Source organism: Chiloscyllium plagiosum, unplaced genomic scaffold (assembly GCF_037043375.1).
Source record: "Chiloscyllium plagiosum isolate Xiang-an unplaced genomic scaffold, Cpla_swu_hap1 HiC_scaffold_1, whole genome shotgun sequence".
NCBI lineage: Eukaryota > Metazoa > Chordata > Chondrichthyes > Orectolobiformes > Hemiscylliidae > Chiloscyllium > Chiloscyllium plagiosum.
Genome location: NW_028270139.1, coordinates 74,417,094 through 74,435,356, shown reverse-complemented (window position 1 = coordinate 74,435,356; position 18,263 = coordinate 74,417,094). Strand labels below are relative to the sequence as shown.

The 18,263-nt window shown below is 40.1% G+C and overlaps 1 protein-coding gene across 2 annotated transcripts in view; it reads right to left on the bottom strand.

Moving 5' to 3' along the window:
* spata18 (spermatogenesis associated 18) overlaps positions 1-18,263 on the bottom strand; it is a 67,720-nt gene that overhangs the window by 29,172 nt on the left and 20,285 nt on the right. For both annotated transcript variants that reach the window (XM_043691102.2, XM_087988040.1), the window contains exons 5-6: positions 18,092-18,187; positions 5,437-5,571 (exon numbers count right to left, since the gene is read on the bottom strand). In XM_043691102.2, the coding sequence (XP_043547037.1) occupies positions 5,437-5,571; positions 18,092-18,187 (231 nt within the window). The remainder of the gene's footprint in view (positions 1-5,436; positions 5,572-18,091; positions 18,188-18,263) is intronic.

The following is an 18,263-nucleotide window of genomic DNA, read 5'->3' as shown; positions in this document are numbered from 1 at the left end:
TATGGAGCTATTTCTTCTGCATCTGTGAATAAACTGATTATACAGAACAGGTTTATACTTCTGATACACAAAGAGCAGAAAGCAAGCTTTTCCACCTTGTCCTTTACTTGATTCAGAGGGCCACAATTTCTTATTATCATTATTTATAACAAAAACATAAACATCATTCTTACATTTACAATTTGGCCTCAAATAGACAATGGAGAAAATTATGCCTCAATGATTAGATTTGCAGTGCCTTTGACTTTTTTTAAGTTATCAACTGCTTTGAAGCTAGTAATGTTGCAATATACACAATTGTCTTTTAGATCTCATCCAGCCAGCCTCCATAAAAAGCGACTCATGTTCATAATGATAGTAACCGGGATAAAGAGAATGCAATTTGACAGGGTTCTTGCTTCTGACTCCTATCCAACCTTGCTGGAAGTGCACTCAAGAATAGGGTGATTATACAATCAGCTATGATGCCCATGTCATCAGATAACCTGCTTGTATTCATTGCCCATGGTCATGCACCATTCACCTTGAAACATAATGGACAAGAAAGGAGAGGAAGGTACTCCATATATTAATGTTTTAAAAATTTATTGGAAACCACACAGCTTATTTAATACTTTGGTACATTATCACTTTTAAATAGTTTTTACTAAATATGTCATTGAACGTTAGCCTTGGCTTTCATTTGTACATCTCAGTTTGAGTGTCTCAGCACTCATGTCTAATATCATAACTGGGCCAACTGAGAATAAGACAACTCAGAATTCATGCCATTAAATGACAAGCAAATCTCAGCTCATTCAAAGTCACAGAAAGAGGACACAAGTCTAAGGTTTGTGGTAAAAAAGTTGGCTGAGGTGGGTGTTGGAGGGGGTAATTCGAAGGACCTCTTTACTTGAATTGTCATGATCTGGAATATCCTGCCTAAAGAAATAAACTCAATAGATCAGAACAATAAAAACATTGAATCATGAATGGGCCATTTAATTAAGTCAATGGTTGATCTGCAACCTAACCACAGTTCCTTCTTTTCAAAATGGGAAGTAGTAATGAAGGGAAAGAAACAGGACTCTTGGGAAACAGCAAGGGAATGGAATTAATTTGATTGCTTGACAAAGAGCAGATCATGACCATTGGGCTAAATAGTCTCCTTCTGAATAGCATGGACCTAAAAACATCCGACCGTTGCATGAGTAAATAACAGATTTTAAAAAAGAATGAAGGGGCTTGCAACATTGTGTGTAATAAATTCTGAGGTCCAATGCAAAAAGGTAGTGGGAGTGCTTGGTGTCCTATTTATAGATTAGTTTTTCTTTTATTTGAAACATTTACTAAAACAAAAGAAAAAATTTGGAAGACCCACCTTTTGTTATTGTACAATGCAATCACACAATAATATAATGCTACAGCAGCTGGAGATCAGGACCATGGCTGCGAACCAAAATGTTCAAAAACACTTTCCACAGGCAAAACATCTTTAAAATAGATGAAGCTATTCCAAAGTTAAATGATGGAACCTTGGAGGCAATATTTATGTATAAGAGGGTCTGCTGATGTATTCCATACAATCCAGGTAGCATAGCAATGTCTCCAATTGTCTGATATACTCCACCAGTAAGCAAAACTGTCTACTGTTAACACGTACCCAGGAAAATATTAGCTCCTCTCCTCCTTCACCATAGTTACTTTGCCAAGGATTAGGTTTCATCAAACAATAGAAGCTGGTTAATATTTATCTCGAAATCCTGAGGACTTTAATGTAGTATTTGTAACAAAGAAAGCCAGGTGGGCCTTATAGAATATGGCTCCCTGACTGGGGCTGTAAACCTGGTCCAATCAGGAAGCCCTGACTGACTGATATAAACAGGAGTGTAAGAGGTTCTGTTCATTCTGAGAATGGGCTCTCAAGAAGCCACTAGTATCAAGTACGACGCACATGCACATAAACGGTGACCTGGTGACAGGATACTGGCCTCCAGCCTCTGTGGAGTTATTTTATTCACCTTCGCTTAAGCCGCATAGACAAAGTTAGCCCCAACTTTAATTCTGGTGTAAACATTGTTAGTTGTTTTCATCTAAAACATTGACCACACACTGAATCTCTAAGATGGAGAAAGGAACATAAGATCTTGATTCCCTCTCCCAACTGTTTTATACAAATTTTATGGCTTGTTTGTCTCTGTGGGTTTGTGCGTCTGTGTGTGCATATATTTGTGCATGCGTGTGTGTGTGTGCACATGTCTGTATGCCTGTGCATGTAGGTGTTTGTGTGTGAATCTGTGTGTGTGCTTGCGCGTCAGTGTCTGTGTGTCTATGTGTGTCTGTATGTGGGTGTCTGTGTGTTGGTATATGTTCCTCAGTGTGTCTGTGTACATGAGTGTGTCTGTCTGTTTTAGAGTCATTGAGACATACAGCATAGAAACAGACCCTTCAGTCCAACCAGTCCATACCAAGCATAATCCCCAAACAAACCTAGACCCACCTGCCTGCACTTGGCCCACATCCTTCCAAATATTTCTTATTTGTGTACTTATTCAAATGTCTTTTAAATGTTGTAACAGTAGCCGCATCCACCACTTCCTCAGGAAATTCATTCAACATATGAACCACTCCCTCTGTAAAAATGTTGTCCCTTGTACCTTGTTTAAATTTTTCTCCTCTCACCCTAAAAATATGCAACCTGGTCTTGAAATCTCCCACCCAATTCACATAATACCCTTTATACCTGCCATTCATCTTATACCCCTTACAATTTTATAAACCTTTATAAGGCTACCTTATGGTCCATAGAAAAATGAGCCAGCCTTTCCAGACATTCCAACCTTCCATTCCTGGCAATGTCCTGGTAAATCTTCTCTGAACACTTTCTAGCTTAATAATATCCTTCCTACACAGGGCAATCAGAGCTGGACACAGTATTCTAGAAGATGTCTCACAATGTCCTGTGCAACCTCAATATAATGGTCCAACTCCTATACTCAAAGATCTGAGCAGTGAAAGCAAAGCATGCTAAATGCCTTCTTAACCACCCTTCCATATGTGATGCAAACCTCAAAGAATTATGTAGCTGAACCCCTAGGTCTCTCTGTGCTACACTACCAAAGGCCCTACTTTTAATTATATGAGTCCTGCCCTTTGTTTGTTTTGCCAAAATGCAATATCGCATTTATCCAATTTAAACTACATCTGCCACTCTTTAGCCCATCGACCCAACTGATCAAGATTTCTCTGTAATCTTGGGTAACGTTCTTCACTGTCCACCACCAATTTTAGTGTCATCTGCAAATTTACTAACCATGTCTTTTATATTCTCATCTAACTTATTTATATAAGTGACAAACAAAAATGGACCCAACACTGAACCCTGTGGAACACTGCTGGTAACAGGCCTCCAATCCAAAAAACACCCCTCCACCACCACTCTCTGCTGCTGTTAATTTTTAAAAATTTATTCACAGGGTAACTGCGTCATTGGCTAGGCTAGCATTTATTCTCCATCCCTAACTGCCCAGAAGGCAGTTAAGAGTCAATCACACTGCTGAGGGTCTGGAGTCACGTGTAGGTGAGGATGGCTGTTTCTTTCCCTAAATTAGTAAACTAGATGGGTTTTTCTGACAATTGACTATGGATTCATGGTCATTAGACTCTTAATTCCAGATTTTTATTGAATTCAAATTATACCATTTGCCTTGACAGGATTCAAACCAAGGTCCCTAGAACTTTACCTGGATCTATGGATTAACAGTCCAACAATAATACCACTAAGCCACTGCCCTCCCAGGTTAAGCCTATTATGTATTTGATTGGCAAGCTCATACTGAATCCCTGAGTTAACTTTACTAATTAATCTACCATGCAGAACCTTGTCAAAGGCTTTCCTAAAGTCCAAGTAAACAATGTCTACTGCTCTTCCCTCATCAATCTTCTTGGTTACTTCCTCAAAAAATTGAATCAAGTTTTTGAGACATTACTTCCCTCGCACAAAACCATACTGACTATTGAAATGTATACAAATCCTATCTTTCAGAATCACCTCCAACAACTTACCCACTACCGAACTTAGACTCACAGGTCTATAGTTCCCAGGCTTCTTAATACATCCCTTCTTAAACAAAGGCACAACATTAACCACTCTCCAGTCATCCAGCACCCATAGTTATAGGCAATATAAATATTTCTGCAAGGGTCCCGCAATTTCTACCCTAACTTCTTACAATGTCCTGGTATCCCTTTTATATTTTCTAAGACCTCCAGCACTTCCTCTTCTGTATTGTAAACTGTTTTCAAAATGTCAATATTTATTTCTCCGAGTTTTCTAGCCTCCATTTCTTTCTCCACAGTAAAAACTGACATGAAATATTAATTTAATATTGCTCCCATCTCCTGAGACTCAACACAAAGATGGGGCCCTACACTCCCTCTCTCTCTCTCTCTCTAATGCTCTCTTGCTCTTAATGTACTTGTAGATTCTCTTTGGATTATCTTTAACCTTATCTGCCAAGGCTATCTCAAATCTCCCCTTTGCCTTCTTGATCTCCCTCTTAAGAGTACCCTTACACTCTTTATACTGTTCATTTGAACACAGTTGTCTATATCTAATTTTTGATTCTTCTTTATTCTTGACTAAATGTCAATATCTTTATTCATCCATTGTTCCCAACCTTACCTTTCACTCTAAAATGAACATAATAACTGTGAACTCTATATATCACAGTTTTGAAAGCCTCCCATTTAGCAGATGTCTTTTTACCTGCGAACAGTCTACTTTTCAAAGCTCTTGTCTCATATCATTAACATTTGCCTTACTTCAATTATAAACTTCAACTTTTATGGAAGGCTTATCCTTTTCCATAACTATTTTCAAACTAATAGAATTATGGTCACTAGACCCAAAATGTTTTCCTACTATTACTTCAGTCACTTGCCCTGCCTTATGATACAGGAGTATGTCTGGTTTTGCTCCTTCTCTAGCAGGAACATTCACATGTTGATAAAAAAAAATTCTTGAACACATTTAACAAACGTGTGTGTGTGTGCGTGTCTGTGTGTGTGTGTATGTGTGTCTTGGTTACGTAGTCAGCTGTGATGCATATTTTTGAGTATCTTTTGACCTGTTGTATTTCTGTCCAAAACTTAAAGTGGCAAAAATTCATTGTGCTCATTTTGTTTCCATTGTCAATAGGCAATTTTAGAAATTTAAACTCATGGAAGAAATTAGTCCTCAGCACGTGTAATCTTGGAAGAGAGAAGATTAGCAAATTCCTTCAAATTACCTGTTCCTGCTTGATGAAATATGTGAGTTCAATTGCGTGTGTAATAGTTGTTGCAAAAAGTATCCTTGTGTTCCATGGAAACCAAAACAGTATGTTTCTCTAAGAAGAAAATCTTTTAAAATCAGATGAGGTCTGGGGGCTGTAGGTACGGTCAAAGTGACTATACCTTTCCTGCAGCAAGGATTTCTCTGCAGATAGGAAGGCAACTTCATCTTTTAGTTGTCTGATCTGTCGCTCATAGTCGTCCAGTACGTCCACCTTTTGTTTATAAAATCTCACTTGGTCCCGAACTGCTCTTAACCTGGAGAATACAGGACACGGCTTATTCTAAAACACAAAGAAAGTCACAGAAAAATTCATCGGATTTTATGGTAACATTTACATATAATAGGGTCAATTTAACCTGCCAAATGCTCATATGCATTCAGTTATGGCCTTTCAGAGAATAACAAGAAAATGGTCAAGGTCTTAAAAGCAAAATACTGCAAATGATAGAAATGTAAAAGTATATATTTTGCATTAGAGATCTATAATTGTACGCCCCCATTTCATTTTCCTCAAGACACATATTTCCTTGCACAGGAGGTTACGAAGAGCAGGTCTGTTCCCAGTGCATTTCTTTTGAATAGTTAGGTTACCCCTTTAGAGAGTTGAGATATCTCAACAGATGGCCCCAGGATGCTTTGAGAGTGGGGGATAGTTTGATCATGTGCTCTTTGGGACTGTTAATTGTGAAAAAGATTTAATGTAAATGGTGCATAAACCCCTTGGAACTGTGCAATCTGTCAAGACTTGTCAACAACTGTCAAGAGTTATCAAAATGTAGGAGTTACCACTGAACTGAGCTATTCATAAGTCCTGTAGCCACAAGAGTAGATCAGTAGCTGAGTAACTCGACTCCTAACTCCACAAAGCCTATCCACCATCTGCAAGGTACAAGTCAGGAATGTGACAGATTATTCCCCATTTGCCTAGATAAATGTAGCTCCAAAAATACTCCTTTACTACTTCCTGAAAAATGCCATGCTGGATAATAGGTGAATTGACATGAAGAAGGAGGGGCAAAAAGCGGGGTCTGGGATATGTGCACTAGTACTTCATAGGCCTGGGGACTATGAAGAGCCAGAAGATGAGTGGGTCTATGGGTTATGACAGCCCATGACAGATGGGCATAGCGTGGCAAAGGGGGGACAGTGGCAGAAGTTGACATGGACGTGGTATACAGAATGAAAAAAAAATCTTTGTCATCTCTGTTTTAAATGGCAAACCTTTATATTTAAACTGTGTCCCCTAATTCCAGACTCTTCTATGAGAGGAAACCTTCCCTCTACCTATCAGGCCTCACTGCAAGGTCATATTTCAAAAAGATCATCTCTGCTTCTTTGAGATTTCTATGAGTATTGGTCTACCCTGCTCAAATTTTCCTCACAAGACAATCATTTTATCCCAGAAAGCAATGTATTGTCCCTTCCTTTAACTGCCTCCAATGCAGGTATATCCTTCCATAAGAAAGGAGAACACATTATACACAGTATTCCAGGTGCTGCCTCACAAATGCCCTATACACTGAAGCTAAAAATCACACAACACCAGGTTATAGTCCAACAGGTTTATTTTGGAAGTACAAGCTTTCGGAGCACTGCTCCTTTGTCAGGTAGCTAGTGGGGCAGGATCATAGGACATAGAATTTATAGTAAAAGATCAAAGTGTCATACAACTGAAGCAATGTATTGAACAAACCTAGATTGCTGTTAAGTCTTTAATCACTTAGAATGGAGATGTTGGTTTCGATTGATTAATATGAAGTCCCAGAACTTCTTTCAAGTTACATTCCTGAGATAACTTAAGGTTTTACAAAAAAAAAGGTGACATCTCAGCTCAGACAATGTATTAAAGGTGTGAGGTCAGAGTCTGTCTGTATTCCAACCTTGAGTCAGACTGGTTCTATTTCCAAAGTAGGAATTCATAAAATGTCACATGGACTCACTGCCTACACATTGTGTGGTTTTTAAACAAAAACACTGCTGTTGTGTGTTTTTAACTCTATCAATCCCAGTTCAACACCGGCACCTCCACATCCTGTAAACTGAAGTAAGAACTCTGTGCTTGTGATAGAGGTTAACACTTCATTTGCCTTCCATTTACCTGCATGATACCTTTTTGTAATTCATGTAGCAAGACACCTAGATTCCACTCAATTGCATTATTCTACAGTCTGTTTACATTTCAATAATATGATGCTTTTCTGTTCTTCTTGCCTTAGTGGACAATCACACATTTTCCCACATTATACATTTTTGTCAATTATTTCCCCACTCACATCCTGTATCCTTTGCATAACATTTATATTCTCACAATGTTCTGTGTGCAGTTTTGGTCTCCTTATTTGAAAAAGGATATAATTGTATTCAGAAGTGGTTCAGAGAAGGTTCATTCGAGTCATTCCCGGGATGAAGGGTTTATCTTATGAAGAAAGGTCGAATTACTGCATCATTACCTATGGCAGTGTAGAAGAATGAGAGGTGATTTTATTGAAATATAGGATTCTGAGTGGACTTGATAGGGTGGATACCAAGAGAATATTTTCTCTTATTGGGAGAGACTGGAATTAGGGGGCACAGTTTAAAAATAACAATTCCCTTTAAATACAAAGATGAGGAGAAAACTTTTCTCTCAAACGGATGTTCATCTGTGGAACTCTCTTCGCAGGAGCAGTGGAAGCAGAGTTATTGACTTTATTCATTACAAGATAGATAGGGACTTTGGTGGATGCTGATAGGAATGTGGAGCTAAGATCAGCATTGGTCTTACTGAACTGCAGAGTAGCCTTGATGGGCCAAATAACCTACACATATTCCTGTTAGAAAATTTAGCTGCAATATACGTAGGCCCTCTGTCAAAGTCATAGAGTCATACAGCTAGTCCATGCTGACCATGCTCCCAAATGAAACTAGTCCCACTTGTCTGCCTTTGGCCCATATTCCTCCAAACCTCACCTTTTCAGATACTTACCCGAATGTCTTTTAAACATTGTAACTGTACCTGCATTAACCACTTCACAGAACCCCTACAGTGTGAAAGCAAACCATTTACTCCATTAACTCCACACTAACCCTCTGAACAGCATTCCAAACCCTACCCTGTAACCCCACATTTCCCATGGCTAATCCACCTAGCCTGCGCATCCCTGGACACTATGGGCAATTTAGCCTGGCCAATCCACCTAACCTGCACATCTTTTGCACTGTGGGAGGAAACCGAAGCATGTGGAGAAAACCCACGCAGAATGTGCAAACTTCACATAGACAGTCTCACGAGGGTGGAATCGATGCCAGGTCCCTGGCATTGTGAGGCAGCAGTGCTAACCACTGAGCCACCATGCCCCCCTGAACATCCTCAGGCAGTTCATTCCACACACAAACCACTGTGTAAAATGTTGTTCCCCATGTCCTTTTTAAAACTTTCTCCGCTCACCTTATAAATATGCCGCCTAGTTTTGACTCCCACCCTAGGGAAAAGACATTTGCTGTTCACCTTATATTTGCCCCTGGTGATTTTATAAACCTCTATAAGGTCACCCCTCAACCTCCAAGGCTCCAGCGAAAATGTCCCAGCCTATTTTTTAAACTCAAACTCTCCATTCCCCACAATATTCTGGTAAACCTTTTCTGAACCTTCATTAACATATATTGCAAATAGTCAAGATCTTATCACTGACCCTACTGCACTCATTGCTAACAGTCCACCAAACTGAAAATGAGCCATTTATCTGACTCTCTGTTTCATGTTGGTGAGCTAATCCTATATACAAGCTCATTTTCATTTTGAGACCATGAGCTATTTGCATGTGCAATAACCTTTTCCTTGGCACCTACTGAACACATTTTGGAAATCCAAATGCGCTGCCACCTGTGGCAAGGCCTACGCGACATAACGGGTTACAAAATGAAGCAAAACAAAATAGTGGACAAAAACACATCCCTCCCTGATGTCTGCCATACTTTCTTTGCTCGGTTCAAGCAGAATGTCAGTGGTGTGGTGTCACCTGTCCCAACAGCTCTGGACGCACCTATACTCTCTATGACCGCTGCAGACATCAGATTGGCCTTCTTAAGAGTAAACTCAAAGAAAGTGACTGCCCCAGACAGAGTCCCTGGCCATGTACTCAGATCCTGTACGGACCAGCTGGGGGAAGTATTCGCTGACAACTTTAACCTCTCCTTGCTACAATCTGAAGTCTCCACCTGTTTTAAGAAGACCACCATCATCCCAGTACCAAAGGTATTACATGCAACATGCCCCAATGACTACCACCCATTGGCTCTGACCTCCTTAATCATGAAGTACTTTGAGAGGTTAGTCATGGGCTACATCATATCCCAGCCTGTCTCAATTCCTGGCTATTTGCTGGCGAAACAGGTCCACGGTGGATGCCATTTCCCTAGCCCTACGCTCATCCTTGGAACACCTGGATAGCAAGGACACTTATGTCATGCTCCTACTTATTGACTACAGCTCTGTCTTCAACACTATAATCCCTACCAAACTAATCTCAAAACTCCGAGACCTAGGTCTCGGCTCTGCAGCATCTCCTCCACAATAATGCTCAATACTGGCACCCTGCAAGGATGTGTATTCAGCCCCCAATGTACTCCCTGTACACTTACAGCTGTGTAGCCAAATTTCATATGAACGCCATCTACAAGTTTGCTGGCACCACCACTGTTCTAGGCTGGATATCAAACAATGATGAGTCAGAATACTGGAAGTAGATAGGATGCTTGATGTTGTGATGCAAAGATAACAATCTCTCTCTCAATGTCAAAAACAAAAAAAAACTTGATCATTGGCTTCAGGAAGAAAGGAGGAGGACACATTTCTATTGACATCAATGGAGCTGAAGCAGAGAGGGCCGAAAGCGTCAAACTCCTAGGAGTGATGATAACCAAAAATCTGTTCTGGACCTCCCTCGTAGAATGAATGGTCAAGAAGGCATAACAAAGCCTCTTCTTGCTCAGGAGGCTAAGGAAATTCAGCTGCACTATAGAAAGCATTCTATCTGGATGCATAATGGCCTGGTACAGCAACTGCTCTGCCCAGGACCTTAAGAGACTACAGAAGGTTGTGCGCACAGCCCAGACCATCATGGAAACAAGCCCTCCATCCATGGGACATTATTTACACTTCTCCTTGCCATGGGTAGGCTGCCAACATTGTCAAAGAAGCCTCCCAACCTGATAATACTCTTCCAACCTCTTCCATCAGACAGAAGATACAAAAGCTTGAACACACGCACAAACAGGTTCAAGGACAGCTTCTTCTTTGCTGTTATGAGACTACTAAATGGACCTCTATAATTTCAAATCTAATTTGACCTTACTTTTGTGCACATCCTGCACAGTTGTAACCTCGTACACCTTGCTCTGTCCAAGCACCCTATGATCTGTATGTCTTTGTTTGTCATGATCTGACTGTACTGCTTGCAAAATAAAACTTTTCACTGTACTTAGGTACATGTGACAACAATAAATCCAATCAATAAATCAAATCAAACATCTACTGGTTTCCTTTTATCCACCCTGCTTCTTACAACCTCAAAGAACTCTCATAACTTTGTCAAACATCAATTCTCTTCCACAAATTTATGCTAGTTCTCCCTGAATAAATTACAATTTCAAAAGATTGTTTAACTATTTCCTTAATAATTGATTCTAACATTTGCCTAATCATAGACATGAGATTAATTATCATATAGTTTCCCAAATTCTTCCTCCGTTTTTTGAATTCTAGTGTTAAATTTAGAATTTTCCATTCTGTTGGGATATTTCCAGAATTTGAGGGATTGTTAAAGATTATAACTAATACATCCACTACCTCTGTAGTCACTTACCTTAGGTCTCCAAGCTGAAGCAGAGCACTTTTTGACAGTTGAGTTTAAAAGCTCTCCCCAACTTTAATAATTAAATGCTGATGAAAAGTTAAATGAGGTTTTAATGTAGTGATTAATCATTGGCTTTTAGCTTGGAAATTAAGCAACCATTAAGTTGACCAGACTTATGTAAAAGTGCAGGAGCATTAGAGTATTTTATTGAATGTTAAAGATTCCATATATTCAACAGTATTGAGAATCTGACTGCAATATAACATTTGGACACAATGCTTTCACTTATCTATTGTGTAAAGTCCGAAGATCTGCTGAGCCTTTGAAAAATTCTTCATATGTCACCAATGGCAAAATTCATAGGCCCTATAATAATACATACATGGAACTGTCAAAGTAAACAAATATTCTTTCTTAAGAAATGATAACTCCCTCTTAAGAAATGATAACTCCTATTATGTAGAGTCAGGTGGCTGTTTGTTCATCCTGTTTCAACGTTGTCAAAGGGATTAATCTGACACAGCTGTGAGATGAAATTCCATTAGGGAATGTTTGTCTGAGCTCCAAAACCAGCAAATAGATTCAGCTCTGTAGGGGTTATTTCACATAACTACAAAGGACATCCTACATTTAATGGAGAGTTTTAAAAGCTGCTGAGAAAATTATGTTTTTTGAAGTGGTTTTAAAAATGCTTGTTTGTTTATTTTGATAGTTCTCTGTGTATTTAATAATATTAAGCCTTGTTCTGCCCCAAGGAAGGTTTTGAATGAATGCTTCTTTTTTATTTGTCAATTTTATAGAGTTCCAGTACTTTTATAGCACTTTTGGTATTGGACATAGTAGTACTGCTTGAGTAAGTGTGGAGAGTGCCTGGTGGATAATGGAGGATGCAGTGTGAGGGCTAGGGTGCCTAATATTTATTAACAGAACTGAACTAACATTTCTAGTAAACAGTGACAGACCTGACAGATGTTGCCTGGCTTGGTGAGTAATTCCATCATTTCCTGATTTTATTTCAGATGTCCAGCATCTGCAACATTTGATTTTTATAAAAGCACTGGTTGCAAAAGTCTCTGAAATCCAGTGGAAAGAATTCTCGCCCTGGTGACATGTCAATTTCAAGGTCCTGAATAAGCTGTGCTGGCTAATCAGTAACAAATAGGACACTGCTTTTGGATCACAGGGCTAGGTATGAAGGAGTCAATTGCAATCTTCCATCATCAGATGTGCCATCTTGAAGCAAACTCAACTATATAGAGAACTTATTTACTTTCACTAGCAAAGAGGATACTAAGGAGTTGGTTAACTAACCAGTATGGTTTTGAGCCCCCATTAGGTGAGCAACAAAAATCAAGAGCTCCTCTCAAGTGCTAAAGTAAGCAGCACAATTCATAACATTTAAGTGTACTGTCACCACTTTCTTGATCATAACATGCCAGACTCTGCTGAATAGTGGGTTACAACAAATGGAAACATGGACATTTAGTGGCAGCCACTTTCTTTGCTGTAACCCAAACTTAGCAAGCACCAGCCCTTTGATATGGGAGCATACTGGTTTCATAGCACTGCTCCTTCATCAGGTGATTATGGAGTATAAGATCGTAAGACACAGAGTTTGTTCCAAAAGTTTAGAGTGTGATGTAACTGAAATTATATATTAAAAAAGACCTGGATTGTTTGTCAGGTCTCTCATCTTTTAGAATGACCATGTTGGTTTCAGTTCTTTCATATGTAAATCACAAAACATTTTTTTAAAGTGACATTCTCAAGTGAACTTTAACAATTGGTGGCATGTCGGTCCAGATAATGCATTTAAGGTGTGAGGTGCCCTGGGTGAGACTGTCTATGCCACAATGGGCAGACTGTTTCTAATCTAAAAAACGGATTTACAGAATCTTACATGGATTCATACAGTTTTCAGTAAAGTAAAATGTAATTCTGGAAGTAACTTGCAGAGGGCGCACACATAGAGCAGCTCACACCTTAAATACATTATCTGGGCTGACATGACACCAATTGTTAAAGTTCACTTGAGAATGTAACTTTCAAAAAAGTTTTGTGATTTACATATGAAGGAACTGAAACCAACATGGTCATTCTAAAAAATGAGAGACTTAACAAACAATCCAGGTCTTTTTCAATATATAATTTCAGTTACATCACACTCTAAACGTTTGCTTTAAATTCCACAACCACCTGATGAAAGAGCAGGGCTCCAAAAACTAGTGCTTCCAAATAAACCTGTTGGACTATAACCTGGTGTTGTGTGATTTTTAACTTTGTACACCCCAGTCCAACACCGGCATCTCCAAATCATTTGTTTCACATCCTCCAGATAAAGCCTTTCAATAGTTGTCATCCGGGTGGACATGATGGCAGAGTGGTTAGAACTGCTGACTCACAGCACCAGGGACCTGGGTTTAATTTCAGCCCTGGGCAACTGTCTATGTTTAGGGTGTAGGTTCGCTGAGCTGTTGGTTTGATAGCCAGACGTTTCATTACCTGGCTAGGTAACATCATCAGTGGCGACCTCCAAGTGAAGCAAAGCTGTTGTCTCCTGCTTTCTATTTATATGTTTGTCCTGGATGGGGTTCCTGGGGTTTGTGGTGATGTCATTTCATGTTCATTTTCTGAGGGGTTGATAGATGGTATCTAGATCTATGTGTTTGTTTATGGCGTTGTGGTTGGAGTGTCAGGCCTCTAGGAATTCTCTGGCATGTCATTGCTTAGCCTGTCCCGGGATAAATGTGTTGTCCCAGCCGAATTGGTGGTTTTGTTTCATCCATGTGTAGGGCTACGAGGAAGAGAGAGGGTCGTGTCTTTTTGTGGTTAGCTGGTTTTCATGTACCCTGGTGGCTATCCTTCTTCCTGTTTGTCCTACGTAGTGTTTGTGGCAGTCCTTGCATGGAATTTTGTAGATGACTTTGGTTTTGTCCATGGGTTGTACTGGGTCTTTTAAGTTTGTTAGTTTCTGTTTGAGAGTGTTGGTGGGTTTGTGTGCTACTAGGATTCCGAGGGGTCTTAGTAGTCTGGCTGTCATTTCTGAAACTTCTTTGATGTATGGTAAGGTGGTTAGGGTTTCTGGCTGTATTTGGTCTACTTGTCATGATCGCCAAAATGTCTCCAATACAAACCTCCGATAAAAAACACCTCAAGCCAGAAGTTTACAGAACGAAACGGCCGCAGAATGCTCCGAGAACTAATCAATGACGCCCACCACTGACTCCGAAAATACAACGGGGAAATTGCGCGCCAAAAGCCGTTATTCAAACAAGCACCAAATCAAGAATGGACAGACGTGATAGAACGAGCCATAAACACCAAACAACAACAAACACAGATAAAGAAAAATCGGGACCTGAAGAAAAAACTTGACAAACTCACAAACAAAGACAAAACCGATAACACAGGGGCATGGATAAAGAACTTATCAGACCGGACCCTATCAGACACAGAAAAAGTGGTACTAGTAAAAGGACTAAATTTCAATTACCAAGATGCTGACAAGAAGGATTTCCTAGCGGCATTAGAAACCACATTGAAGGACAACAAACTCACGGAAGAAACACAGCAAACGATCAGACAGACAGTTGCACCTACTCTGAGCTGAAAGAGGGAAGGAAACAAACTGAAAACACAAGAAAAGAAAGCCCAAGAAAACCTCAAAAAAGACAAAAACATCATTACATTACCTGCAGACAAGGGTCAGCTCACAGTCATCCTGAACAGAAGGGACTACATTGAGAAAGCCAACGCACTACTCGCAGACACCAATACCTACCAACAGGTGGCGCTATACCCGACCCCACAACTAGAAAACAAAATTACATATCTCCTAAGAAAATTACACAATTCCAGACAATTAAACAAGACGGAATTTCAGAAAATGCAACCAGATGGGACCAACACCCCACGATTCTACAGACTACCAAAAATCCATAAACCAGGAGCCCTCCTCAGACCCATAGTCTCACTACCCGGAACACCAACTTACAGACTGGCCAAAGAACTACACGCAAGACTGAAATACCTCGTAGAAGAGTCACAGCACTCCATCCACTCCACCCAGGAATTCCTAAATATCATCAAAAACACCAAAATAGAGGAAGATGAAACAATGATCTCATTCGACGTAACAGCACTGTTCACCTCCATCAACATTGACCTGGCAAAGGAAACACTCACCACACTTTTAGAAGAGACCATCACACACACCCCAACCACCATCAATCACATTAACAATGAAAACATCATGAAGCTAGTGGACCTGTGCCTCACCACCCACTTCACCTTCAACAACATAATATACAAACAAACCAACGGCACACCCATGGGATCTCCACTATCAGGATTCATAGCAGAAACGGTAATGCAAAGACTAGAACAAACAGCCCTACCAACCATCAAACCAAAAATCTGGGTCCGCTACATAGATGACACCTTTGTCATCACAAAACAAAACAAGATAGAAGAGACATTTAACATCATCAACAACACCATCACAGGCATAAAGTTCACCAAGGAGGAAGAAACCGACAACAAACTCGCATTCCTGGACGTCACAGTCGAAAGAAAGGATAACGGAGAACTACAAACCTGCGAATACAGAAAACCGACAAATACTGACCAAATACTTAACTGCCCAGCAATCATCCCAACACACACAAGAGAAGCTGTATCAGAACACTATTCCAACGAGCCACCACACATTGCAGCACAGACGAACTTTGGAAAACAGAGGAGAACTACCTATACAACGTATTCAAGAAGAACGGATACTCAAAAAATACAGTCCGCAGATTCCTCAAGAACAAACCATAACAAGCAGACCAAACACAGCCAAAAACCCTAACCACCTTACCATACATCAAAGAAGTTTCAGAAATGACAGCCAGACTACTAAGACCCCTTGGAATCCTAGTAGCACACAAACCCACCAACACTCTCAAACAAAAACTAACAAACTTAAAAGACCCAGTACAACCCATGGACAAAACCAAAGTCATCTACAAAATTCCATGCAAGGACTGCCACAAACACTACGTAGGACAAATAGGAAGAAAGTTAGCCACCAGGATACACGAAGACCAGCTAGCCACAAAAAGACATGAGCCTTTCTCCCTCGTAGCCCTACACACGGATGAAATAAGCCACCAATTCGACTGGGACAACACATCTATCCTGGGACAGGCTAAGCAATGACATGCCAGAGAATTCCTAGAGGCCAACCACAACACCATAAACAAACACATAGATCTAGATATCATCTATCAACCCCTCAGAAAACGAACAGGAAATGACATCACCACAAACCCCAGGAACCCCATCCAGGACAAACATATAAATAGAAAGCAGGAGACAACAGCTTTGCCTCACTTGGAGGTCGCCACTGATGATGTTACCTAGCCAGGTAATGAAACGTCTGGATATCAAACCAACAGCTCAGCGAGCAAACCTACACCCTAAACCTCAATCTGAGCTACAAACCTTCACAAACCTTGCAATTGTCTATGTAGAGTTTGCACATTCTCCCAATGTCTGCATGGATATCTTCTGGGTGCTCTGATTTCCTCCTACAGCCCAAAGCTGTGCAGGTTATGTGGATTAGCCATTGGAGATGCAGGATACGGGGATAGTTGAACAGGGCTGGGTCTGGGTGGTATGCTCTTTGGTGAGTTGATGCAGATTCCATGAGACAAATGGTCTCTATCTGCATTCAAAAGATTCTATGATTTTATCCAAAATCCCATGTCTGCGTGGGTTTCCTCCAGGTGCTCCGGTTTCCTCCACAGTCCAAAGATGTGCAGGTTAGGTGAATTGGCCATTCTAAATTGCCCATAGTATTAGGTGTATTAGTCGGGGTGAATGTAGCAGAATGGGTCTGGCTGGGTTGTTCTCCGGAGGGTCGTGTGGACTTGTTGGGCTGAAGGGCCTGTTTCCACACTGTAGTGAATCTAATCTAATCTAAACTTTAGTACAGTCTGCACTTCCACATTAATTGCCATTTGTTGACAACATTGATGTACAAAACATAAACTCTAATGCCATATAGGAAATCTATCCATCATAGCAGCTTGATCGAGAGTGAGTAAGATACTTTGGCAAAGATATGTGCTTTATGATCAGGGTAGAGCAAAGTCCTCCCTCCCTGTAACTGTTTCCCCATTTGCCATAAATTCATTTTTTGTTCATGAGCTAAAATTTCTGTTTCACAATAAACATTCCGAACCAAAAACAAGAACTATTCATAGACACCTAGGGGATCAGGTACATAATTCTTTGATAGATAGAGTGGTTAAGAACACAGTGTCATGCATGCAACTGATATGATATATTGAACAATAAATCGTATCAGTAGCATGAATGACACTGTGATCTTTTGCTATAAATTTGGTGTCTTATGATCCTGCTCCACAGCTACCTAATGAAGGAGCAGTACTCTGAAAGCTAGTACTTCCAAATAAACCTGTTGGACTATAACCTGGTGTTATGGTTTTTAACTTTGTTACAGGAAGGATATTATTAAGCTGGAGGAGTGTCAGAAGAGATTTACCAGGATATTGCCCAGGAATGGAGGGTTTGTAAGTACATGAATAAGAAATGTTTGGAGGGTTATCAAGCAAGTGCAGACAGGCGGGACTAGTTTAGTTTTAGGATTATGGTTGGCAAGGACCAGTTGGACCAAAGGGTCTGTTTCAGTACTGTATGACTCTATTTGCATGCGGGTGTTGCAATGTTTGAAGAAAGGTGAAGAAAAAGAACAAAAAGGTCTTCATTCCTTCTCAGCATGGTTCACAAAAGGATTATATCAACCTGAAGTTGGTATTGATCAGGGTCTGAACTACTCATATGAATCTATAGTTGACCCTCTATATTTCAACATAACATGCATTTGGATGTAAGAAGATAGCCAAGATTTATTTAAGGACTTCAAGCTTACTCTGCCCTCAGTTGGATTATTTCATCCTCTGTTGCTAGGAATGTTGCAGCAGATTTGTTCTGAGTATCATCCAACTCCATATGAATTTCTGCCAACCTACAACAGAGAGAGACCAACAATGACTCAGTTTAATAACATAAAGGATCAAAATGTCAATAGGACCAGCTAGCAA